Source organism: Ictidomys tridecemlineatus, chromosome X, assembly GCF_052094955.1.
Source record: "Ictidomys tridecemlineatus isolate mIctTri1 chromosome X, mIctTri1.hap1, whole genome shotgun sequence".
In the NCBI taxonomy this organism is placed as follows: domain Eukaryota; kingdom Metazoa; phylum Chordata; class Mammalia; order Rodentia; family Sciuridae; genus Ictidomys; species Ictidomys tridecemlineatus.
Genome location: NC_135493.1, coordinates 73,535,747 through 73,559,855, shown reverse-complemented (window position 1 = coordinate 73,559,855; position 24,109 = coordinate 73,535,747). Strand labels below are relative to the sequence as shown.

Here is a 24,109-nt window from a genome sequence, read left to right as displayed (position 1 = left end):
GGGAAGATTCTCCTGGTGGGACATTGCAAGTCGAGGAAATAGATAATTGACATCTATATCACCTCCACCTAAGGAAGCTTCCCCACCCGCCCAGCTCTTAACTCTCTCCAATCTCTGAAACTAAGTCCATGCTCTAAGCAGCTTCCCTTGCCTTGTGTGACTGTTCATGGAATTAGAGATATTTTTGTCTCTGCAGCTGCCAGGACCCCCATAATTGCAACAACAAAGTAATCTTCCTTTCTTGACTGTCCTTTCATAGGGCCCAAGGCCCTGTTTGTGCAGACATGGAGAATGTAGATATAACTTCTAAGTTATGGGGGACCCTGACCCCACTCTCCCTCCCCTTAGAACTGGCTGATCTTTAGTACTTATCCATAGACACAGCCCTCAACCCCTGAATGGGGTGTCCACTCCTCAGAGGTGGCTATGGCTGTGGCTTAGAGGACTGGACAAGACCTTGTCTTAATTCTTGCTCCTTACTTAAGGCCCTGGTCAGCAGTCCTGTATTCCCTTTTCATGATTAACTGGGTTAATTTCTGGCCAATGTGTACTTCAGAGCCTTATAATTTAGTTGCTAGAATTCTCTCTTTCTTGGGGATTTCCTAATACAGTTGGAAGCCCAGATTCTTCAGGGACCATAGTGGGAGAGAAAATAATACTGGACATATGGGAAAGATTCAGGTACTTGGCAAGACTAATGACTGTGGCAAGGTGAAAAATCAGAATGAATTTACTTTTGGACTAATCATCAGACTCACACTTGAGGTTCCTTTCTCTTATTTATTTGTTTGTTTTGTATAGGAAATGAGCCCAGGGGTGATGAACCACTGAGCCATCTCCCCAGCCTTTTTAAAAACTTTTTATTTTGAGATAGGGTTTCATTAAGTTGTCTAGGGTCTTGCTGAGTTGCTCACACTGACTTTGAAAGCCTCCTGGGCTGCTGGGATTACAGGTGTGCACCACCAGACCTATTTATCCCCTCTTTCCACTCAGGTCCACTGTCCCTCAGTAAGAAGAAAACAGATCTGCTAGTCTGTAACTCATTATTATGATGGAACTTGTCATTATTTCTTTTCTAGGAGACTGAGAATTTCTTTACTAAGGCATACTTTCCAGATAATAAAATACAAAAATCATAAATGCATCTCAATGAAATTTAACCTACTTGGCAGGCTGAAAAATAGCCCCCAAAGATATCAGATCCTAATTCTTGGAACCTATAAATGTTACCTTGTATGAAAAAAAGGACTTTATAGGTGGGATTAAATTAGGATCTCAAAATGGGCAGATTATTCTGGTTTATCAAGGTGAGCCCTAAATGTAATCACAAGTCTCATTATGAAAAAGAGGCAGAAGGAGATTTGACGACAGAGACAGAAGACAATATGAAGACTGAAGCAATTTCTCCACTGTTGGCTTTGAAGGTGGAGAAAAGGGGTCATAGGCAAGGAATGCTACTCTAGAGGCTGAAAAGGCAAGGAAATAGAGTCTCCCCTGTAGTCTCTCATTGCTACAATGTGACTATTGCACTTTAGGGGCAGCCCTGATGACACCTTAATTCTGGCCCATTGGTACTGATTTCAGACCCCCCTGCCTTCTTGAAACTGCAAGAGAATAAGTGTGTATATTTTAAGCAGCCAAGTTTGTGTTAATTTGTACAACATCCATAAGAAACCACATGTGACCACCACCCAGATGAAGATATTGAACAGTTCCATCTCCCCCAAAGTTCCCTCGTGCTCCTTTCCAGTTAGTAATTTCTCAAAGAGAACTATTACCATAATTTCATTCTGACCAGAAGCACTTGGATTTTACAAGGATGCAAGGGTAAAAAGGCAAAGGAATACACCTCTAATTATGGAGTTTCCAGTCCCTAGGAGAGATTGGTGGAAGAGATTTTGTGATCCTTACCCACCCTCACTATGCATGCTGAAATAAGTAAGGGTCTTAACACACATGATTGTTTACCAACTCAATAGCCATTTCTCCTATTCTCCTGGTGGGCAGAATCCCCAATTTTAAGGTACTCCGCCCTCCTCCTGTGCACTCCTTATGTCAGCCATGGTCATTTCATCCCCTTGACAGTGACTGGTTTACTTATAGGCATGATGAAATTCAGCCCACGGAGATGTGAGGGAAAGTATGTTGGCAAGATTTTTTGAATGTTAAAAATAAACACAGGAAGAGAGGTTTTTTTATGAATATTGCCAAGTTTTGATACAATGCTTGAATTGCAATGCCCATGTTGTGACCATGGGAATTACTGAACAACACGCTAAGGGTTATAGATCAGAAAGATGGAAAGAGTCAGGATTTTTTTATATGACATTGTCAAACTGCTGAATTAGCTAACTCCAAAGCCACACTCCTGGACTCACATGCAAGATAATACATTTCCTTTTTTAAAAGTCAGCTGAGTTGGAGTTTTCTGTTATTTCAACTGAAAGCAAGCCAACAGATTCAAGTGGGATGTGGACAAGGGTATTAGCTCAGTTGAGGAGGATGGAAAGGAAATAGATGGAGCAAGTGGTAGAAACAGAAATTTCCTGCACTATCCTAGTTGCTGATCAAAGTGGTTGTGTCTCTCTTCTAAGGTTGTTAACAGTCTTGCAGGATATAGAACAGACATTTAGAAAGACAAAAGGGCACACTACAGAGGAGACAAATGGACAAAACTAACTTAGGTACAATTGTTTGGCATCAGCCACTTTCCCATGATTTTATTAGTCAGTTTGGATTATCCAGGGTTGCTCAGATTACTGCTTTTTTCCATCAAGGTTGAGTGACTATCTTGTTCCATACTCTCAGCAGGTTTCCTGAGTTTTTCAACTGGGGTAAACCTCTCACAACCTACACATACACACACATTTTAAAAGTACTGGAGATTGAACACAGTTGCACGCTACCACTGAGATACACCCCCAGCCCCCATTTTTAAAAATTTTTATATTGAGACAGGATTTCACTAAGTTGCCAAGGCTAGCCTTGAACTTGAGATTCTTCTGCCTCAGTCTCCTGAGTCCCTGGGATTACAGGTGTGCTCCTGTTGCCCCCAGCTCCACCTATATTTTAATTCCTATTAACAATGGCAAGAATGATAATTGCATGGCACTGTGCTGGAATGCCTTGCCTTATTTTCTCCTTGCAACAACCTAGGTACTAGTATACTCATTCTACTACAAGGAATGAAGGTTCAGGAAGACTTGTTCACAGTCACACAGCTGGTAGGTAAGGGAACCAGAATTCAACCCTAGGATTGTCTGACTCCAAAGCCTGCATTTCTTCCCAGTGTATTACTTACCTCCCCTTCTTTATTCCTTTTTTCCTCAGATTACTGCTTTTTTTTCATCAATGTTGAATGACTATCTTGTTTTATACTCTCAGCAGGTTACCTTAGAGAAAGAGCTAGAAAATGTGTCTTTCCCCACTTTCCTTCTTTGGTTTTCAAGTAAAATAACATGCATTCCAGACAAACTGTTGTCATCAAGAAGACATTTATGGATATATGAGGGACCAAGAGGGATAGTACTATAAGAAAAAACATTGGAGTAATAGTAGAATGGAAGAGTATCTGCAGTAATGGTATCCACACATTTATTTCTCCCTGTCAAAGGAAAGACTATAATAAACTTGTCCTACATACTAAATTCCAGAAGTCAGTGGAATGGATATCCAACACCCAAGTTGACATATACTGGAGCACATAACATATATGAATCTTAGATTATAGATGTAGAAACTATTCAACTCAACAAACTACAGTCATTCATTCATCCAGCAGATATTTATTGAATTATGTGCAGGGTACCTATTTTCTTGTTATTTATTTATTTAGGCAGTGTGTTAGTTAGCTTTTTTTTTGTCACAATGATTAAAAGACCTAACAAGAACAACATAGAGGAGGGAACGTTTATTTGGGGCTCATGGTTTCAGAGGTCTCAGTCCATAGATGCCTGACTCCAGACCTCTGGGCTCAAGGTGAGGCAGAACATCATTTCAAAAGATTATGGCAAAGGAAAGCAGCTCAGGATATGGAACAGGAAGTAGAGAGAGGTCTGCTCATCAGGGACAAAATATATACTCCAAAGGCAGATCCCCAGTGACCTACTTCCTCCAGCCACAACCTACCTCCCAGTTAATCCATATCAGTGGACTCAGCCATTGATTAGGTTATACCTCTCATAAACTAATCACCTCTGAACATTTTTGGCATTGTCTCACACATGAGCTTTTGGAGGACACCACGTATCTAAACTATAGTAGGTGGCACTGGGTATTGGACCCATGGGCACTCTATCACTAAGCCATATCCCCAGCCCACCCATTCATCTATCTATTTATGTATCTATCTATGTATCTATCTTGATACAGGGTCTCACTAAGTTGCTGAGGCTAGTCTTAAACTTATTATCTTCCTGCATCAGCCTCTCAAGTCACTAGAATTACAGGAAGTGGCACAGCACCCAGCTTCTATTTTCTTAACTCTGAACTTGAAGGCAGTTTTTGGACAACAGCACATATAATTTGGAAAATATCTAAAACACCTGGAAAACTTTGAGAAAGAGGTAAGACAAGGTATATGTCTTCAAAGAACTTGGGATACAATGTCGGGGTGGGAAGGTTGGGAGCAAATGAACAAAACACAAATGAGTATAGTTCTAGGCATGTGTGCCATAATCTCTGTAGAAATCAAATATAAGAATGTGAGAGAAGGAGAGAGAAATTTTAAAAAACGTTTTAGTTGTTGATGGAACTTTATTTAATTAATTAATTTATATGCAGTGCTGAGAATTGAAGCCAGTGCCTCACACATGCTAGGCAAGTGCTCTACCACTGAGCCACAACCCCAGCCCCAAGATAAGAGAAATTTTGATCAGAGAGAGATCTATATGTTGTAGTCTCTTGATCATTAGAATTATTGATAACATCTAAGTGATAGTTGAAATCATGAGAGTGGATCCTCCAAGGCGGGGAGAGAGGGAACAGAGGTGGTGAAAGAGAAGGGAGGAGAGGAGAAGAATCCCCTTAAGAGAAGGGCCACATTTGGGGAAAGCATGGCAAAATAGAGCCAGGGAAGAAGTCAGACGGAACATCCAGAGGAATAGGAGAAACAGAATAATGCAAAGTCGCAGAAGCCAAAGAAGAGTTTCAGAGAAAAGAGCAAGTCTGGTCTGCAGCGCTGCATTCATTTTGCCCCAGGTGAGGACAGTAGAAGCTCAGGCTGGCGGTTGGGAAATATTGGGAGAGGTCTTTTCCCAAAGTAGCCACTGGGCGGCAGTGGTGGCAGCAGCAGCAGCAGCTGCTGCAGCTGTGTCCAGGGACAAGCAGAAACAAAGCTATCAGGTGAAGGAACTGTAGCAGAGCTAAGAAGGCCTAAAGAAGTAGGAGCAGGAAGCTGGATCAGGCAGAGGCTTTTCTAGTTTGGTGTTTCCTCTTGGCTGTTCACCAAGCCTTGAGTCAGACTTGATCTCCTCTGAAGAGGCCATATTCATCCTTGGGAACAAAGTACTATTTTAAAAGCCTTATGGATTTGTGGCATTTTATGGCTTACAAAGTGTTTCCACACCTATTAACCAATTCATATTCTGAAAACTCCAAAAGGTTCAAATTATTATCCCCAATTCACTGGCGAAGAAAGTAAGTTACAAAGCGGTGCTCATAGTCACATAACTAATAAACAGAACAAAGATTTTTTTTTTTTGTACCAGAGATTGAACCCAGGGATACTCAACCACTGAGCCACATCCCCAGCCCTTTTAAAAATATTTTTATTTAGAGACAGGGTATCACTGAGTTGCTTAGTGCCTCCCTAAATTTCTCAAGCTTCCCAAGCTGCTGGAATTATAGTTGTGTGCCACTACACTCAGCCAGAACAAGGATTTGAACTCAAGTCTTTCTAGCTTGAAAACCTGAGCTTTTAATGCAGTATCACAGCAGTTAGCTGTCCAGAATTCAAGATATGACTATTCTTCCACTCCTACTTTTGTTTGTTTATTTGTTTGTAGTCGGGATGAAACCCAGGGGTACTCTACTCCTGAGCTACATGCAAGGCCTTTGGTGATTTTCTTTTGAGGCAGTGTCAATTGCTGAGGCTAGCCTCAAACATGCAATCCTCTTGCCTCAGCCTTGTGAGTTTCTGGGATTATAGGCATGTGCCACCTTGCCTACATTTTATCCCATGTGCTACCCTGCCACAGAGCAGGATCTCCAGGTTTTCCCCATCCAGATTCTAGAGCCTCTTTTTCAGGCCTGTCTCCTCCTCTCACTGAGGATCCAGCTGGACAACATTCTTAGGACCTGAGAATCAGGTTCAGAGTCTTCATTACATTCCAGCTGCAATCACAGTGGCTTCTGCTCCAACCTACTCACCCCTCTCCAAGATCACAGCCCACCTCTTCTTCAGAGTTCTCCAGACTCAGTTTGCACTGAGTGCCTGAGACAACCATGCTTAATGAAGCCTTAGTTAGCTTCAGGAGCCCCAGAACCATAGCTGCTGACAACTCAGTGTTCCTTGGCATTAGGCTCTCAATAATCTAGGCTTCTCTCCATGCCTTTTCCACTGCATTCAGACCAGGGTCTCTGAGAGTGATGAAGAGTGATAAGGCACTGTGGAGGAAGGGGTGGAGTATGTAAGAGAAATTTATTGGCTAGCACCTATAGGGAGGCGTGAACTGCCTCCTTGCCACTTCCTCTTACCTGTGCCATAAGTCTCTCAAACTTAAAAGATGAAAAATGAATTCCCCCTCTTTCTCCAAAATTGCTTTTCTCACAGCCTTACTACAACTGTCAAGAGGACTTCCATTCTTCCAATTGCTTAGGCCAGAAACATTGGAGTTTTTGTCATTCTTTTTTTTTTTCTCTCACACTCCTCATCAGTAAATCTTTCACAGTGCATACAGAATCTGACCACTTCTCACCACCTCTGCCAATCTGGTCTGAGTTACCATCATCTCTATTGCCAACAGCCTCTTGCCTGGTCTTGCCTGTGCCCCCAGCCCTGCTGTCTATTCTTGACATAGAGCTGGCCAGTGAGCCTTCTACCATGTAAGCAAGGATATAGCGATTTCCTCCTCTAAACCCTTAATGGTTTTCCATTCTCTCAGTAAAAGTCAAAGAGTTCTAATAATGGCTTCCAAGGACCTTCATGATCTGGTCCCTGCCAAACTCTGACCTCATCTTCTACATTGCCCCTTCCTCACAGCACCTGGTGTTTATTCAAGTCAGTCCAATATTTAAAACAGCAATTCTCTCTTCCTCTTTTCCTTTCCTATAGCCCCTCGCTCCTTTATTTTTATCTAAAATGATGATTGCAATCTATATATTTTATGTGTTAATTTTATTGCCCTCCCCAGTAACATGCAAGCACATTAAGTTGGGTGTTATTGTATGTTTTGTTCTCTCCTAGTGAACTACCAGTGTCTATAACTGAACCAGGCACATAGAAGGCTCTCAGTAAAAATTTGCTGATACTCTCCCAGATCATGACCAGTAGTAGTTTAGAGGGGCAAATAAGGACAGCAATTATGTCATGGATAGTAGAGTCTCGTCCAAAGGCTCAAATCTTGATTTTACCACTAATTAGCATAATTCTTAAACTATCTACACCTTAGTTTTCTCCCTTGCAAAGTAGGGACAATTATAGAACCTACATCAGAGAGCCTGTGAGGTCATTAATAAGTATGAAGTCCTTAGAACAGTGCTCAGACATAGTAAGGCTATACAAACATTTGTTATAATTATATTCATATGGAGTTAAGATATATATCAGTAGTTTCAGTTTTCTAAAATCTTTCATCCTGTTGTCTTGCAGTTCCCATGTTAAAATTCTTGTCCTATGTTGCTACTCACTTCCACAAACTTATATGATCTTCCTGTAATTTAGTTATCTCTAGTGGCCTGGCTTCTTTCTCATCTGCAAACTTGGATATTTCCTTGTGTACTCGTACCCACAATCATTTCAAAGCTGTTAAATAGTAATCTTGTTGGGTCCCAGTTTCCCAATCTGTATGCTGAGTGGGTTGGACTAGATAAATCTTTAAGGGCCTTTCTATCTCTGACAACCTTTCAGAATGGGACAGGAGGAGAGTCAGGCTCCACCTTGAGCCCCACCCCCTTGGATATGCCCTCTGTCTACCAAGGGGGAAGGATGACAGAGTCAGCTGGGCTCAACTTCAAGGGGAACAGGTAGGAGATTTACCAAAGTTCTTGGGCAAGGGTGGCGATGAGGCTCTTGGGCTGCAGGCAGGTATTGCGGGGAGGTATCAGAGGCAAAGAGAATATAGAGAACTGGAACCAGGGCAAGAGGAGAGGTGAAGACACTGTAGGAAGTGATGCTTCTCTTCACTGGAACACAGCTGTGATGATGAGTTATGAGATAATTTGGGCTTGGGCATCTTCACACTTTGGATAGTACTAGTTGGCTTCCATCCTTTTCAGCTAGCCAAGCTCTATAAGACAGAGTCAGTTGCAAAGTAAGAACAATCCAAGCCCACTGACTGCCCTACTGAGCTGAGTCCCTGCACTGCCTGCTGCTCACCACTCCCTGGGATGGACCATGAAAGCTCCCAGAGGGGCTGGACTGGTCTGAGTTTCACCTGGATGTATGCCCCCCAGCTCTTCCCAGTGCTTCAACCAGTATTCTCCCTATCCTCTGCTTCCCCCCACCATTTCCACATTTTTTACTGGTGCATTATAGTTTTACATAATGATGGCATTTGTTGTTACATATTCTTACATGTACACAATCTGTTTTCTACCTTTTTTGCCCCAGGTCAGAACTGGGAGACCAAGGAAATACAGCTACTCTCATTTCTGCTCTCTCTACCTCTAGGGGGGCCATGGCCAGAACAGAGTCCTCGTTGTTCAGATCTCTAGGCCCAAGCCCAGGTCCTGGAGATGATGAGATGGAGCTGGATTGCTGGTTTGATGAGGAGTTCAAGTTCATTCTGCTACCTGTGAGCTATGCAGTTGTCTTTGTGCTGGGCCTGGGCCTCAATGCCCCAACCCTCTGGCTCTTCCTTTTCCGCCTACGACCCTGGGATGCAACGGCCACCTACATGTTCCACTTGGCATTGTCAGACACCTTGTATGTGCTGTCGCTGCCCACCCTCGTCTACTATTACGCAGCCCGCAACCACTGGCCTTTTGGCACTGGGTTTTGCAAGTTCATCCGCTTTCTCTTCTACTGGAACCTCTACTGCAGTGTGCTGTTCCTTACCTGCATCAGTGTGCACCGCTACCTGGGCATCTGCCACCCACTGCAGGCACTACGTTGGGGCCGCCCTCGTTTCGCAGGCCTCATCTGCCTGGCAGTTTGGTTGGTGGTAGCTGGCTGCCTCGTGCCCAACCTGTTCTTTGTCACAACTAGCATCAGGGGGACCACCATCCTGTGCCATGACACCACTCGACCTGAGGAATTTGACCACTATGTTCACTTCAGTTCAGCAGTCATGGGGCTGCTCTTTGGCTTGCCCTGCCTGGTCACTTTGGTTTGCTATGGGCTCATGGCCCGGCGCCTGTATCGGCCCTTGCCTGGGGCTGCACACTCGTCTTCTCGTCTCCGTTCTCTCCGCACCATCACTGTGGTGCTGACGGTCTTCACAGTCTGCTTTGTGCCTTTCCACATCACTCGTACAATTTATTACCTAGCAAGGCTGTTTGAAGCTGATTGCCAGGTATTGAACATTGTCAACGTAGTCTACAAAGTGACTCGACCCCTGGCCAGTGCTAATAGCTGCCTAGATCCTGTGCTCTACCTGCTTACTGGAGACAAGTATCGACGCCAGTTTTGGCAGCTCTGTAGTGGTGGCAGACCCCAGCCCCCCAGAGCTGCCTCCTCCTTGGCACTGGTATCTCTGCGTGAGAATAGCAGTTGCAGGTGGGCATCCACCCACAGTACAGCAGCTGCCCTCTCCTCAGAGCAGAGTGATTGTAACAATGGAAGCTGGGAAGTGAGACAAAAGGGGGTGAGTGCAGGGCAGAGGTGAGGGAACCCCTAAGTGACAGTTTACAAGGAGCTGCAATTGCCCTCTCCTTCTTAGCTAACGATAGTAGCAGTTGCTCCTCTGCCTGTACTTCTTTTTCTTTATTTCTGTCCCTTCCTGGGCTCATTGGTCCTGTTTCTTGATTCTGCAAGGCTTCCCCAGATCTTTTTTCCCCATGTCCTCCCACAGCATGCATTTCTCCAGCCAGATAGAGCCTTCAACTAGAGGGTGGAGATGGTGGGGTAATCTAAAGATCGGCCTGATTTATCTCATGATGATAGCCAGAGTCAGGAAGTATGGACACTGGCATATCACAGATGCCATATGTGCCACGTGTAGCAACCACACCCACTTCCTGGTTCCCCCTTGAAGACAGGATGGTCTTGCCTACCAAGGTGCCAAAATAGGGTGCAACCCCAGGCAGCCTGCATACCAGGGCCCCACATGCAGCAGGAGGCCTGGCACTATTGAACTGGTAGGCAGTTATGAAGTAGATCCCGGCCATGGGGTGGGGACCCTGAGGAACCTCAAGGGGCAAGGCCCAAGTTGATAACAGTCTTTGGAACTGGAATGGGGATTGGATCTCCTTTATATTGTTTGCTCAGAATGTATTTGATAGCTCTCTTGTACTTAATGAAAGGGAGAATGGATGTTTCAGACAGAGAGGGGGGAGCTCTCACATCTCTCTGCACCATCTATAAATTCCAGCACTAAGGGGCAGAGCAGGTTTATACAGAAGATGAGGTAGTGACAGGCTTTGACATCCAGAGCCAGTTCTTCACTTTGTCTCTCCGCTTTCTCTAGCTCCTGCCCCAGACAAATGATAAATCTGCCCTCAATTCTTACAGATCAGGCTTTAGGACTTTGAGGTCAGGGCAGGGCACAGGGACTGGTATGGATCCCCTCAGAGTTTCTCACCCATTCACTCCTCCCCTCCCCAAGTGCAGTCTTAGCATTTACAGGTTTATAGGATTGGGTGGGATTATGGAACTTGGGAAGCTAACCTCTTAGCCTTGGGAAATAAATTTCTGGGTAGGCATTTGTGAGAAGAATGAGTTCACATTTTTCATGCACCCTCCCTCTGAAATCACCTTCTAGCTTATTTGGTCTCCTGAGTCAGACCCCAGCTTTGCCTTTCTTTTATCCATCCTTACTGACCTGTGTCTGATCTCTTACTTGTCTAGCAATACCAAATTGTTATTGGCTTCTGAGGGATCTCCTCCTACCTCTCTAAGAGAGTAGGGGCTAGACTGTAGGAAAAAAAAAAATGATTCAATGCCCTCTGTTCCCCTTTTCCATTCTTTGAGGAGCCTCCTCTGTCTCCTTAGGTATACAGACCCTGATACCCAGGATCCCTTCCATTAGGAGTAAATGGACTGGCCTTATCCACTTCTTACCAGTCTTCCAGTCTCATGGCTGCTGCCTAGACTGTTGCTTATCTGAACACTCTCTTTTACACCTATAGTCACAATCTCCTTGCCTATTACCTACCCTATCCACCAGCCCCACTCAGTAAAGATGTCTCTTTATTGTACTTGATTTAGCCTCCTAAGTTTCCTCACTCTCTTTAACTCCTATTTGCTTAATCAAGACTAACTGCCTGGACTTTATGGTCGGCTCCTTTAGGGCTGCCTCCCCTTGCACTCTAGCTTTAGTTAAATACCTTGATTTTCACCTTGAACTGAACTCTTTTCTAGGATTGGAGGAAATTGCAGATGAAGTGAGAGTAAAAGGCTGGCTTGACCTACTAAAACTTCATGTTCTGGAACTTCTCTTAAGCCCTTATTCCTCTCAGCCTGCTGCATTTCTAGCAAATATTCCATAGCAACTTGTATTTTCTACCTTCTCAAGGTCAATTTCATTCTACTCTTGCCTCTTGCAAAATTGAGAAGATCTAACACCTCAACTTCTTCCTTCTTCATTCACAATAACTGTTTCTACATTCACCTTGCCTTTCTCCCTTTCTTTCCCTGATGTCCCAGAATAAAAGGGAATCTTTTTCATGTTCCTTTATCCCTCTTTATCATTGTCAGTCTCTTCCACCAATAATTTCATATCATTTTAAAAACCACCTCCTCCAAAAAAGAAAGGCATACCATTAGTATATTTTCCTTGCTATCTGTTTTATCTACCACTCTAGTCATCTTTATTCATTTCCTTACTACATTTCTTTTCTTTATGGTATTGAGGATTGAACCCCCAGGGGTGCTCTAATCCTAAGCTATATCCACAGATCTTTTTTTATTTTTGATATGGGATTTCACTAAGTTGCTCAGACTGGCTTTGAACTTGGTGATCCTCCTGCCTCAGCCTCATGAGTTGCTGAATTACAGGTGTGTGCCACTGCATGTGACTCACTGCCACATTTCTAGAAAGAGTACCATAATGCCTCTTTCTGCACCACAAAATCACTCCTTAATTCTCTGAATCTGGTTTCCTTCCTACTTAGAAGAACATACATTACCTCTTAAGCAAGACCCTTAATGATCTTTTCTCTACCTTTGTCCTTTTTGACCTCTATACTTCACTTGACTCTCTTGCATGTCCTGTATACAATTTTTTAATAAAAACAATACTTAAAACTCTCACTATAACAATATAAAATTTTGAGAGAAGATATTCACCTGTACTTTCAAACCCTAGACAATCATTTTCATTTTTCCATGTTCCATACTTTGTCAGTTTGAATACATATGCATATATTATAGAAGTCTAATCCTAATTACATATCACTTAAAATTATGCTTTTAAAAACTGTTCATTGGGGCTGAGGATGTGGCTTAAATAATAACGCGCTCGCCTGGCATGCCTGTGGCCCAGGTTCAATCCTCAGCACCACATACAAAAAACAAAGATGTTGTGTGAGCTGAAAACTAAAAAAATAAATATTAAAAAAATTCTCTCTCTCTCTCTCTTTCTCTCTCTTTAAAAAAACTGTTCATTATAAATCTCTCCCTATTAGTATATCTTTCATATTTTATCATTTCAATGGCTACATAAAATTATCTCCTTCTATAAATTATATTTTATTTGACTATTCCTTTATTATGGGACATTTAGGTAACTCAAATTTTCTATGCTTTGAACATCTTAATGTGTGTGGCTTTTTTTTTCTTCTTCATCATTCTGTCTCTAGGACAAGTTCCCAGGAGTGGGATTACCATTCCAAAGAGTGTGAATGTTTTTATGGATCATGATTTTCAAAACGACTGCACAAATTTTCAACATTATGATGATATATGAGTGTGGCTCCCTTGCAATTCTAGCATCAGACTTTATAAGAAATCTTTTTGGATGGTTAAAATTAATTTGTTGATTTTTATTTCTTTGATTACTCATGGGCTTGAACACTTTCCCTTATGTTTACTATTTGTATCCTTGTACAATTTACATCTTAGTGGTATTCTTATATCTAAATGCAGTCTTTATTTAGTATACAGGTTAACCCTTTGTCATATTTGATATGAATATTATCCCATTTATTGTGATTTTAATTTTAGTTTCTTCTTTTAGCCCTTCAAATTAGAGTCTCTTTTCCTCCTGCCTTTCTTTCTCAGATTACTTCCTCTCTATCTCCTTTGCTGGTACCTCTTTCTCCTTTAGTACCTAAGTGAATAGAAATCTGCAGAGTCACAGAATTTTTTTTTGTACTGGGGATTGAACCCAGGGATGCTTTACCACTGAGTTATATCCCTGATCTTTTTTTTTTCCATTTTGGAACAAAGTCTCACTAAGCTGCCCAAGCTGGCCTAAAATTTGTGATCTTATTGCCTCAGCCTCCTGATTAACTGGGATTATGATATATATCACCATACCCTGTGCATTTGGGGATGTTTTAATGCCTTAACCCCATCATATTGTTGATTTTCTCTTGGGAGAAAGTATATGTAGGTGAATGAAATTCAGTTCACTTAGGCCTTGAGAATACCCCAGAGATCACATAGGGCCTACTTTTCAGTTGCGGAAACAGAATCAGGGAGATGACTTGCCCCTGACTTACTAAGTTAATGGCAGGGCAAAGACTAGACCCCAGGTCTTTTGATTCCCAGGGCTCCTTTCATTCCAACATGCCAACTCAGTTTTAAACCCAACCTTCCTTCCAAGATTCCCCTCTACATCTTTAGTAGCCCACTGGGCAGTTTCACTTAGATCTTTCATTGTTACTTCTAACCCAAGATATCAGGAATGAAACTACCTGAATTGGTTCTCCTACCTGTCTTGCTTATTTCTGCTCATAGCATCTTCTTTCTTCCAGTCATCTAAACTAGAAAAACTCCCAGGCAACCCCCACTCTTCTCTGTCCTTATCTCACCAGATTCTGACATTGTTTTCTTTAGTTTGCCTGTTGCTGTTGACCTTCTTTTATGGTTACAGTGCCACCTTTCTGATACTGGCTCTTATTTCCTTCTCCCTGACTGAATGTCATAGGTTTCTAACTGGTCCTTATCTCCAGTCTCTTTCTATACAAATGTATGCTATGCAACATATATTGCCAGATCAATCTGCTTAAACACTACTTTCAGCATTTCACTCTCTTACTCAAAACTATTTCTTAGTTTCCTATTATCAACATCCTTAAAGATTGATGGAGTAGACAAAGGGGAATGAAGGGAAGGGAGGAGAAATGGGATAAGGAAAGACAGTGGAATGAATCTGATCTAACTTCCTTGCACATACATAAATATACCACGGTGCATCTCACCATCATGTACATCTACAAGACACTAATTTAGAAAAACTATAAGTAAATAGCAGAAAAATTAGTAGAATAGAGAGGGAAGGGAAAGTGAGAGCGAGGAGGAGAAGGAAAGGGGAAATTCTGGGGACTGAATTAGAACAAATTTTATTCCAACAAATTATATTAGAACAAAATATATTCTATAATTATGACAAAATGAATCCTATTGTCATATACAACTAAAAAGAACCAATTAAAAAAAGGAAAAAATATTTTCAAGAGTTTTTTTCCAATCTTATTCCTCATTCTCCCTCACTACAATCTCCTCATTTATAGTAAACTCAATCTTTTATTTCTCTCTCCATACATATCTTGCACTTTCTCACCTCCTTACCTTGTTTTATCCTTTCCTCATACTAGAATTCCATCACTGTCTTCTCCAGCTGTCCTTTTCCTACCCAGTTTCCAAGGTCAGGCTTAAGTTTCACTCATTTTTTAATTCCTCTCTGCAGAATCTTACCAGTGGTGACCTTCCCAGTCATTCCTACTGTAATTATTGTCTGAATCAGTCATTTGGCATTTTTAACATCCTCTGGCATTACTTATACTGTTATCTTGTTATTTAAATCTTCATGTATGTTTGTCTTGAGTTCCCACTTATAAACTCCTTGAATGACTGTGATAGAAAGGGAAAGCATATGTGACAGAAGATAAGAAGACCTAAATTTAAGCCCTGATTCTCAAAGTGGGAATCAAGTATGTCACCTTGGATGAGTCATTCAAATTCTCTGAGCCACAATTTCATCATCTGTAAAATGAAGATCACAATCTTAACCTTAATTACTTCTATAAATTATGGCAAGGCTCTGCAAATCTGCAGAGCTAAGCAAATCTAAGTGGTTGTTATTGTATCATCCCATTTGCTTAAAAAATGGTGCTTGATAAATATTTTATAAATGATTACATGTCAGTAATTCAGTTTATTGTTGCTTCTCCTGGGTATATTTCCACTTTAGAATGCTTCAGTAAACTCAAGGAATTGAGGACTTAGAGGTACTTTAGGAGCAGTGGGACTGAGGAAGGCTTTGGAAAGATGTTTTGAAAGCAATTAGTCCTATTCAGCACCTCTTATATCCCACTGTAAGGACTATTTACTATCTGACCAGTTTGTAAAGGCTAATCTGGATGGTGGTGGGGAGAGGTGGCATATCCGAACTTTCATTTTTCTCATATTTTCTATTCATTCATCCTACAATCTACAGATGGTTAGGCAAAGTTATTTGATTTCTCTGAGCTTAAGTTTCCTCACTGATAATCTTGTATTAGGAATATCTGCCTGACAGGACTATGGGGAAGAGTCAATAGAGCAATAAATGCAGAACCATCACTCACAGTCCCTGTGTGTGGAAGCCCCTTTTATACTGTTTTAAAATTTAATGTAGTTGAATGAGCAGCCAGAATTCTAGATTTGGATCTGGTTGCTTAGAAGTGATAATTTAAAATCCTAACAAAGAACGAATCCCTTGGGATTGTAAATTAGAACAGCCACTATGGAAATCTACTCCTTAGTATTTTTCTAAAAGAATTAAACCCAGTGCATTATAGCAATACATACGTACCCATGTTTATAGCAGTATAATTTATGATAGCCAAGTTATGAAACCAGCCTAGGTGTCCATCAATGAATGAATGGATAAAGATAATGTGGTGTATACACACAATGGAGCTTTGTTTAGCCATAAAGAAGAATGGAATTATATCATTTGCAGTAAAATGGATGGAACTGAAGAGTATGATGTTGAGTGAAATAAACCAGGCTCAGAAAGTCAAGGATCATATGTTTTCTCTCATATGTGGAAACTAGAGAGGAAGAAATAAAAAGGGACCTCATGACAATAGAAGGAAGATAGAATTGAGGAAGCGTATTAGGGGAAGGAGAAGGAGGAGGACAAGGGGAGGTACTGGGGAACAGATTTGATCAAATTATGTTACATGCATGTCTACATTTGTCACAATGATTCCTACTATCATGTATAATCATAATGTTCTGATAAAAAATGAAAAAAAATGAATCCTTGATTGTGAGAAGTGGAGGGCTGACAACTGACCAATTAGAGATGACTAAAGCAATGGTTTGGGAGGAAACAGATTAGGAATCTGGCATTGCACCAAGGGAGAAGAATATTAGAAAGAGGGACTTATAAAAATTGGGTTTTCAAACCAAATATTTGAATGGAAGAAAACATGAGGAAAGTAAACATGAATATCAAAATTATAATTTTTGAGAGGATAAGACACTTAGAAACACTTAATAAAAATTACTTGATTCCCTGCCAGTCTGGATTGATGCATACAAAAGATATTAGCCATGACATTGACTAAAGAAGCCAACCTCAAATAGCTTTTGTAACGAAGATCTGTCTATGTGCGCTTATACTTCTTTTTCATTTTGAGTTCCTATTTTCTCCCACATCTTTCCAAAATTTTCAGACTAACCCATAGAATGAGTTACTTGCTATAACCTACAGAGCCAATATTTCTCCAGTACGAGCTGAGATATGTAATCTCATGAAATCAAGTGCAAAAATACCTGAGTGCAACCCAAGAGCCTGTCTATCTAGGAAGCAGGCACCCTGGTGTATATTTGGTCACCAGAGCTTATGTATTTGGATCACTATGTGGAAAGAAGACAGATGATTCATCCTTGAGCTAAAATGTCAATAACTAAATGGTAGAAACTATCCAAGAGAAAGAGGTAAATGAAATACTTCTTGGGGGATGGCTAATTATTACTGTCAATTATGTACCACAATTTGGGGTCCCAATGATGTTCTTGGATCTACTCATGGGAAGGAGGAACCATGTGTACTTGGAAAACTCAAAAGAGAAAAATCAATTGATGTCCCCACAGGGATATCAGTCTGATACCACCTGTTCAATTTGTTACTTCTCACTGATTTCCATTCCTTTACTACACTAATACCCTCTATATTCAACATGAATAAAACATTATTTTTACCCTCTCTTAATCTTGCTAGATTTCCTTCTGGAGGCTAGCCATTGTTCTTTTTCTTTGAGGATTTAAGCTAGTTTGATTTGGAAAGTTTTTGTCTTTATTCACTTCGCTAGTGATGTTTCCCTAAACATATTTTCCAGGATAGTTATTGGTGCTACTAAGTTTTTAAGGCACTGAGTTAACAATGTTAAGCATGTTTCTTTACTGTAGGATTAATGTTCACTGTTAATTTCTAAGAGGAGAGAGTTATATATACTTAGTCTCTCCTATTGCTATAACCAAACACAAAAGACTGGGTAACTTATAAAGGAAAGAGGTTTATTTTGGTTCATGGTTCTAGAGACTGTGAAGTCCAAGAGTATGACACTGGCAAGGGTCTTATTCCTTTTTTCAACTCATAGCAGAACATGAAAGGGAAAACAGGGACATGAGACAGAGACAAAACACAAAGTGTAGGTTTGCTTTAATAACAACTTGCTCTCAAGGTACCTAATGCCTTCTAGAATTAACCCATTCCTTGAAGAAAGGCATTAATTATCTTTAATGCACTTAACACTTTATAAAGATCTCACCACCTGGCTGGGCATTGTGGCACACACCTGTAATCCCAGCAGCTCAGAAGGCTGAGACAGGAGGATTTTGAGTTCAAAGCCAGTCTCAGCAAAAGTGATGCACTAAGCAACTCCTTGAGATCCTGTCTCTAAATAAAATACAAAATAGAATTGGGGGTGTTGCTCAGTGGTAAGTGCCCCTGAATTCAATCCCTGGTACCAAAAAAAAAAATCCCACCACTTTTCAATACTGTTACATTGGAAATCAAATATTAACATGAATTTTGGAGGGGAAAAACTATATCCAAACCATAGCATATAGTATTCCCCAAACTTATTGACCAAAGAACATTTCCCCCAAGACATTTTCCAAGAACATTCTATGCCAAGATGTGTTTTAGGGGACACTACTCTAACAAGGGGAACCTGCTCTCTTGAAACCGTTTAGTCAAAGGGCAGGAGTTACCAAATGTTTCCTGTTCCCTTATATTTCTTTCTTTTCTTTTGGTGCTGGAGATTGAACCCAGAAGTGCTTTGCCAATAAGCCACTTCTTTAGCACTTTTTTTTTTAATTTTTAGACAGAGTCTCACTAAGTTATTGAGACTTTTGCCAAATTGCTGATGCTGTTTTTAAACTTGGGATCCTCCTGCCTCAGCCTCTCAAGTTGCTGGGATCACAGGCATGAGCCACAGCACTAGCCTCACCAAAAAACAAACAAACAAAACAAAACAAAACAAAACAAAACTTGCTGGAGGCAAATCTTCAGTGCAAAAGAATTTCCAATAATTTATTAGATGCTCTATCTTCAAAGAGGGGAGCCTAACTGCCAATTCCTTAAAGTGGACTCTGCATAGAGACTTCTTTCCAGAGTACAGTATGGAAAGCAGGGAGAAAAAGTGACTCTACAGTGGAGAAACCTAATAAACACTACTGCAGCCTGTGATCAAGGTCAACATCAGCAGTGATGCATCATGTTGATAGTATGTATCCCAGCTATGATGTGGTAAAAATGGCCCTTCTGTGGGCTTCCTTCTAAAACCCATAGCCCTAGTCTAATTGTGATAAAAACCAAATTCTAAAAGAAAGGCATCCTACAAATGTACTTGACCAGCACTCTTCAAAATTGTCAAGGTCATGAGCTGGGACTGTAACTCAGTGACAGAGCACTTGCCTAGCATGTGTGAAACACTAGGTTTGATTCTTAGCACCACATAAAAATAAACAAATAAAATAAAGACATTCTGTTCACCTACAACTACAAAAAAATTTAAAAATTGTCAAGGTCATAAAAAACAAGGAAAGTCTGAGAAATTACTACAGCCAAGAGGAGCCAAAGGAGACATAAGACCTAAAGAAAATGTGGTATCCCGGATGGGATCCTGGAGCCATAAAAGTGAGCCTGAATAAAGGAATAGTTCATAATGTATCAATATTGGATCTTTAAGTGAAACAAATACATCACAAAAATGTAATATGTTAAAGATGGGGGAAATTATGAGGCACATGGAAATTCTCTGTACTGTCCTTACATTTTTTCAATAAATCTGAAATTATTCCCAACAATAAAGTATATGAAAACATAAACAAAACTTTGCTTATGGAAAGAGACCAGTAACATATAAATACATACATGAATTTATTGAATATTATATAATATTGCATCATATGTTATATATTAATTAGCACTTTCACCTTTTAAGCTTTTAAGGTAGGGATATAATTAATCACCATCATCTTATTATTCTTTTTCTTTTCCTCCTCCTCCTTCTCCTCCTCCTTCTCTTATTTTTGCAGTACTGGGGATGAAACCCAGGGCCTCTCATATGCTAGGCAAGTGCTCTACTACTGAGCTACACCCTCAGTTCCTTCCTCTTTTCTTATAAATAAAATATTTAAGTAATGAGTTTTTCTCTTGGTACTTATTTGGCAGCAAGTTATGCATTTTTAAAATAAATTGTTTATTTTAGAATAATTTTATATTTACAAAAAAACCTGCAAAGATGATACACAAATTTACAGTATTCTTCTTCCTCAATTTCCTCTAATATGAATGTATTTTTTAAAGATACTGGGAATCAAACCCAGGGATGCTCTGCCACTGAGATATATTCTAAGCCTTTTTGATTTTTATTTTGAAACAGCATCTTGCTAAATTGCTGAGGCTGGCCTTGAACTTACCATTCTCTTGCCTCAGCCTGTTGAATAGCTGGGATTACAGATGGGGACCACCATGCCCAGCATATTAATACCTTATATAACCACAGCACATTTATCAAAACTGAGATATCAAGATTGATTCATTATTATTGATTAAACCCCAGACTTTATTCCAATTTCACCAGATCTTCCACTAATATCCTTTTTCTCTTCCAGGATGCAACTCAGGATACACATTGTATGTATTTGTCATGTTTCTTTAGTCCCTCTGGTCTGTAAGAGTTTCTTAGTCTTTCTCAGTTTTCCTGATTTTGAAGAGTACTACTCAGGTATTTTGTAAAATATTCCTCAATTTGGGCATCTCTCATGTTTTCATCATAATTGGTCTCATAACTAAGTTTATGGGATTGGAAAATTGGTGAAGTGCCCTTCTCACCATGAGACAGCAACATGACCTATCACTTGTGATATCAACCTTGATTGCTGTGTTAAGGTTGTGTTTTCCTGGCTTCTCCCCTATAAAGTTATAGTTTCCCAATTTCCCCTTCCCACACTCTGTTATTTGAAATTGGGCTGCTAAGTCTAGCCCATACTTGAGGGTGAAGAGGGGATTAAGCTCCACCTCCTGGAGGGGAAACTAGCCATATGTATTTGTAATTCATCTGTAAAGAAGACTTGTCTCTTAGCCACCATTTATTCATTTATTTAATAATTTATATCAATATAGATTCATATTATAACAACATTATTTTATTATAACATTTAATTATATAGAAAGTAATTTAATGTATTGTTATAACAATATTATAACATGCTATAATATATATGATAATTATAATAATATAATATATGATATAAATAATATAACTATAATATAATTAATTTTATAATTTATGACTATATTATAATTAAATTATATAATAATATGAATAAGTAATAAAATCATGGTGTTATTTACAAAAAGCATATTTATTATAACATTAATAATACATCATTTATATTATAATAATACTATGATAATATTGTTTATGATAAACCATAAACTCAATATAACATTATAATTATTTGTATTCTAATCCATACTTTGGATATACTATATTTTGGATTATAATATAATATTACATTATTATCTTATTGCTTAAATTGTTCCATCTTTAGCTATTGCAAGTTTTTCAGATTGCTCTTATATCCCTTTGACACACCCTTAATTTTGCTTTTTGGGCACTACTTTGCTCCATTTCTAGATGTTCCAGGTTCATTTTGAATTTCTGTACATTTGGGGGGAAGGGTACTCAGGGCACTCACCCACTGAGCCACACCCCCAGCCCTATTTTATATTTTATTTGGAGACAGAGTCTCACTGAGTTGCTTAGTGCCTCACTTTTGCTGAGGCTGGCTTTGAACTCGCAATCCTCCTGTCTCATCTTCCTGAGCCGCTGGGATTATAGGCATTTCCATACATTTTTAACATGCATAGCTACATTTTATTCATTTCTCCCATCATATTCTATATCCTCTAAATTTCTTTTATGAGCCAGCTGTCAGGAGAATATTTTTAATTCCCAGACAGTTAATGAGCTCTAATTTTATATTTACTGTTTATTTCTAAGTTTACTATAGTGTATCCTGTGACTATAGTAGAGATTCTTTTTTTATTTACCAAGTGTTTTATTTCCATCTACATAAATAATAATTATGAGTGGTGGGGCTGAGGGCTCCAGAGAGATTAACCAAGGTTCTGACCCAGAACAGCAGCCGATTTGGATTCCAGAGAGATTAACCAAGGTTCTGACCCAGTGATTGTCTGGAGTCGGGGGCCTGTTTGTGTGTTTCCACAGGGAGAACAGCAGCTGATTTGGATTCCGGAGAGATTAACTAAAATCCTGACCCAGTGATTGTCTGGAGTCGGGGGTCTGTTTTTGTGTTTCCACAGGGAGAACAGCAGCCGATTTGGATTCCAGAGAGATTAACTAAAGCGATTTCTACAGACCAAAAAGAAGATGATTTAGCTCAAATCCATAATAGCTGATATCCAAAACTCCAATTTGGCTATCCTTACATCTGCTACAGAACCAGGATGCTTTTTTCAATATCTATTTTATTATTGCCCTTTCCCATATCATGAAGTTCTATTTTATTTTTTTGAGCTCATACAGACCTAGGTTAATGTTTTGCTGATCAGTTCTATTTTTTTTTTGACTATAGAGTTTTTAAACATTGCAATAGAGATTTTACCTGTAAAAAGTTATAAGGCCTTTACTATTATGTTATGTGTTGTATGTATTATATTATGTGTGCACACTTGTGTTTTGTGTTATATGTTTGAATGTACGTATGTCCAATGTACGTATTTCCATATATCATATATGATGAGCGCTCATGAAAAGATGGATCCAAATATTTTTTTTTTATTCACGTGATTTAAATGGTTTAATTTAAATTGGGTAAATAACTGTTAAGAATTGTTTTAATATGTAAACAAAAAAGGAGGTTAACAGATCTGTTTGTTTACTCTCACCTTTCGTTTTCATTATATTTAATAATTCTCTTCACTATAATGTAAATTGTTAAGAAAATTGTTTTCTTTTAGTGCCTTCTGGAATGTTACCTAATTTTTTCTTTAGCCATTATTGCCAGAATTTCTATCTTCAGATGAAGATAATATAAATTGTTAAGAAAATTGTTTTCTTTTAGTGTCTTCTGGAATGTTACCTAATTTTTTCTTTAGCCATTATTGCCAGAATTTCTATCTTCATCCCAGTGCCGATGAAGATAATATAAATTGTTAAGAAAATTGTTTTCTTTTAGTGTCTTCTGGAATGTTACCTAATTTTTTCTTTAGTCATTATTGCCAGAATTCCTATCTTCATCCCTGTGCCAGTGAAGACAAAGATAAAACTAATCTACAGTTTCTGCAATAGCCATCACTGAACTGCTTACAGAACTTGCACTGAACTGCTTACAGAACTATGTGTCACTTGTATGCATTGTGAACTATCTGTTGGTGCAGCGACTTGTGGTAGTGTTGGGGTATTTTTGCTGATGATATCATCGGTGGTACAATTTTCCCAAAAGGAGCCGTCAATTGACTTGGTATATCTTCCTCCCTTCTGCTTGTCATGATCATTCAGCTAAAATTTGGGGGTCAACAGAGGTGAGGCAAAGAACCTCACCCCCCCCCCCCCCGCTGAGACCTCTCCACAGGTGTGGCTGTATACTGGACCGGTAGTCAATGACGGGTAAGATCCAATTACAATGGTACCAACCTAAGACAGGAGGCTGACGCCCTGAGGTCAGCTCATCCGAAGACGGGTAAGGACCATATGTAGTATTGGACAACCTAAGGCAGGCACGGTCCATAAGCCACATGCTTGTTGTTTAAACAGAGAGGGGGAGATGTTGAGAGCCACAGCCAAAGGGGCCCCAGCAAACTTCCAGCTGCCGGCTGATGATCCAGCTGCCAGCAAACTTCCAGTTGCCGGCTGATGATTGGCTCACAGTGGCCCCAGCAACATCTAGCTGATTGGCTCCTCTGCGGTGATGTTCATTGGGCTGTTTCCCTGCCCTTCAGACTGCCAGCTGATGATTGGCTCACAGCGGCCCCAGCAACATCTAGCTGATTGGCTCCTCCACGGAGCTGCTCATTGGGTGACTTCTTTGGCTCTGCCCACGCAACCCAGCCAATCGGCCTCAAGAGCAGGAGGATTGTGGGAGGTTGAGAGG

The 24,109-nt window shown here is 40.0% G+C and overlaps 1 protein-coding gene across 1 annotated transcript; it reads left to right on the top strand.

The window, feature by feature from the left end:
• The first annotated feature begins 8,725 nt into the window (after positions 1-8,725).
• On the top strand, positions 8,726-10,441 carry P2ry4 (pyrimidinergic receptor P2Y4). Its single transcript, XM_005343037.3, has one exon. It carries the CDS (start codon positions 8,838-8,840, stop codon positions 9,984-9,986), a length of 1,149 nt encoding a protein of 382 aa, XP_005343094.2. The 5' UTR covers positions 8,726-8,837; the 3' UTR covers positions 9,987-10,441.
• The last annotated feature ends 13,668 nt before the right edge of the window (positions 10,442-24,109 follow it).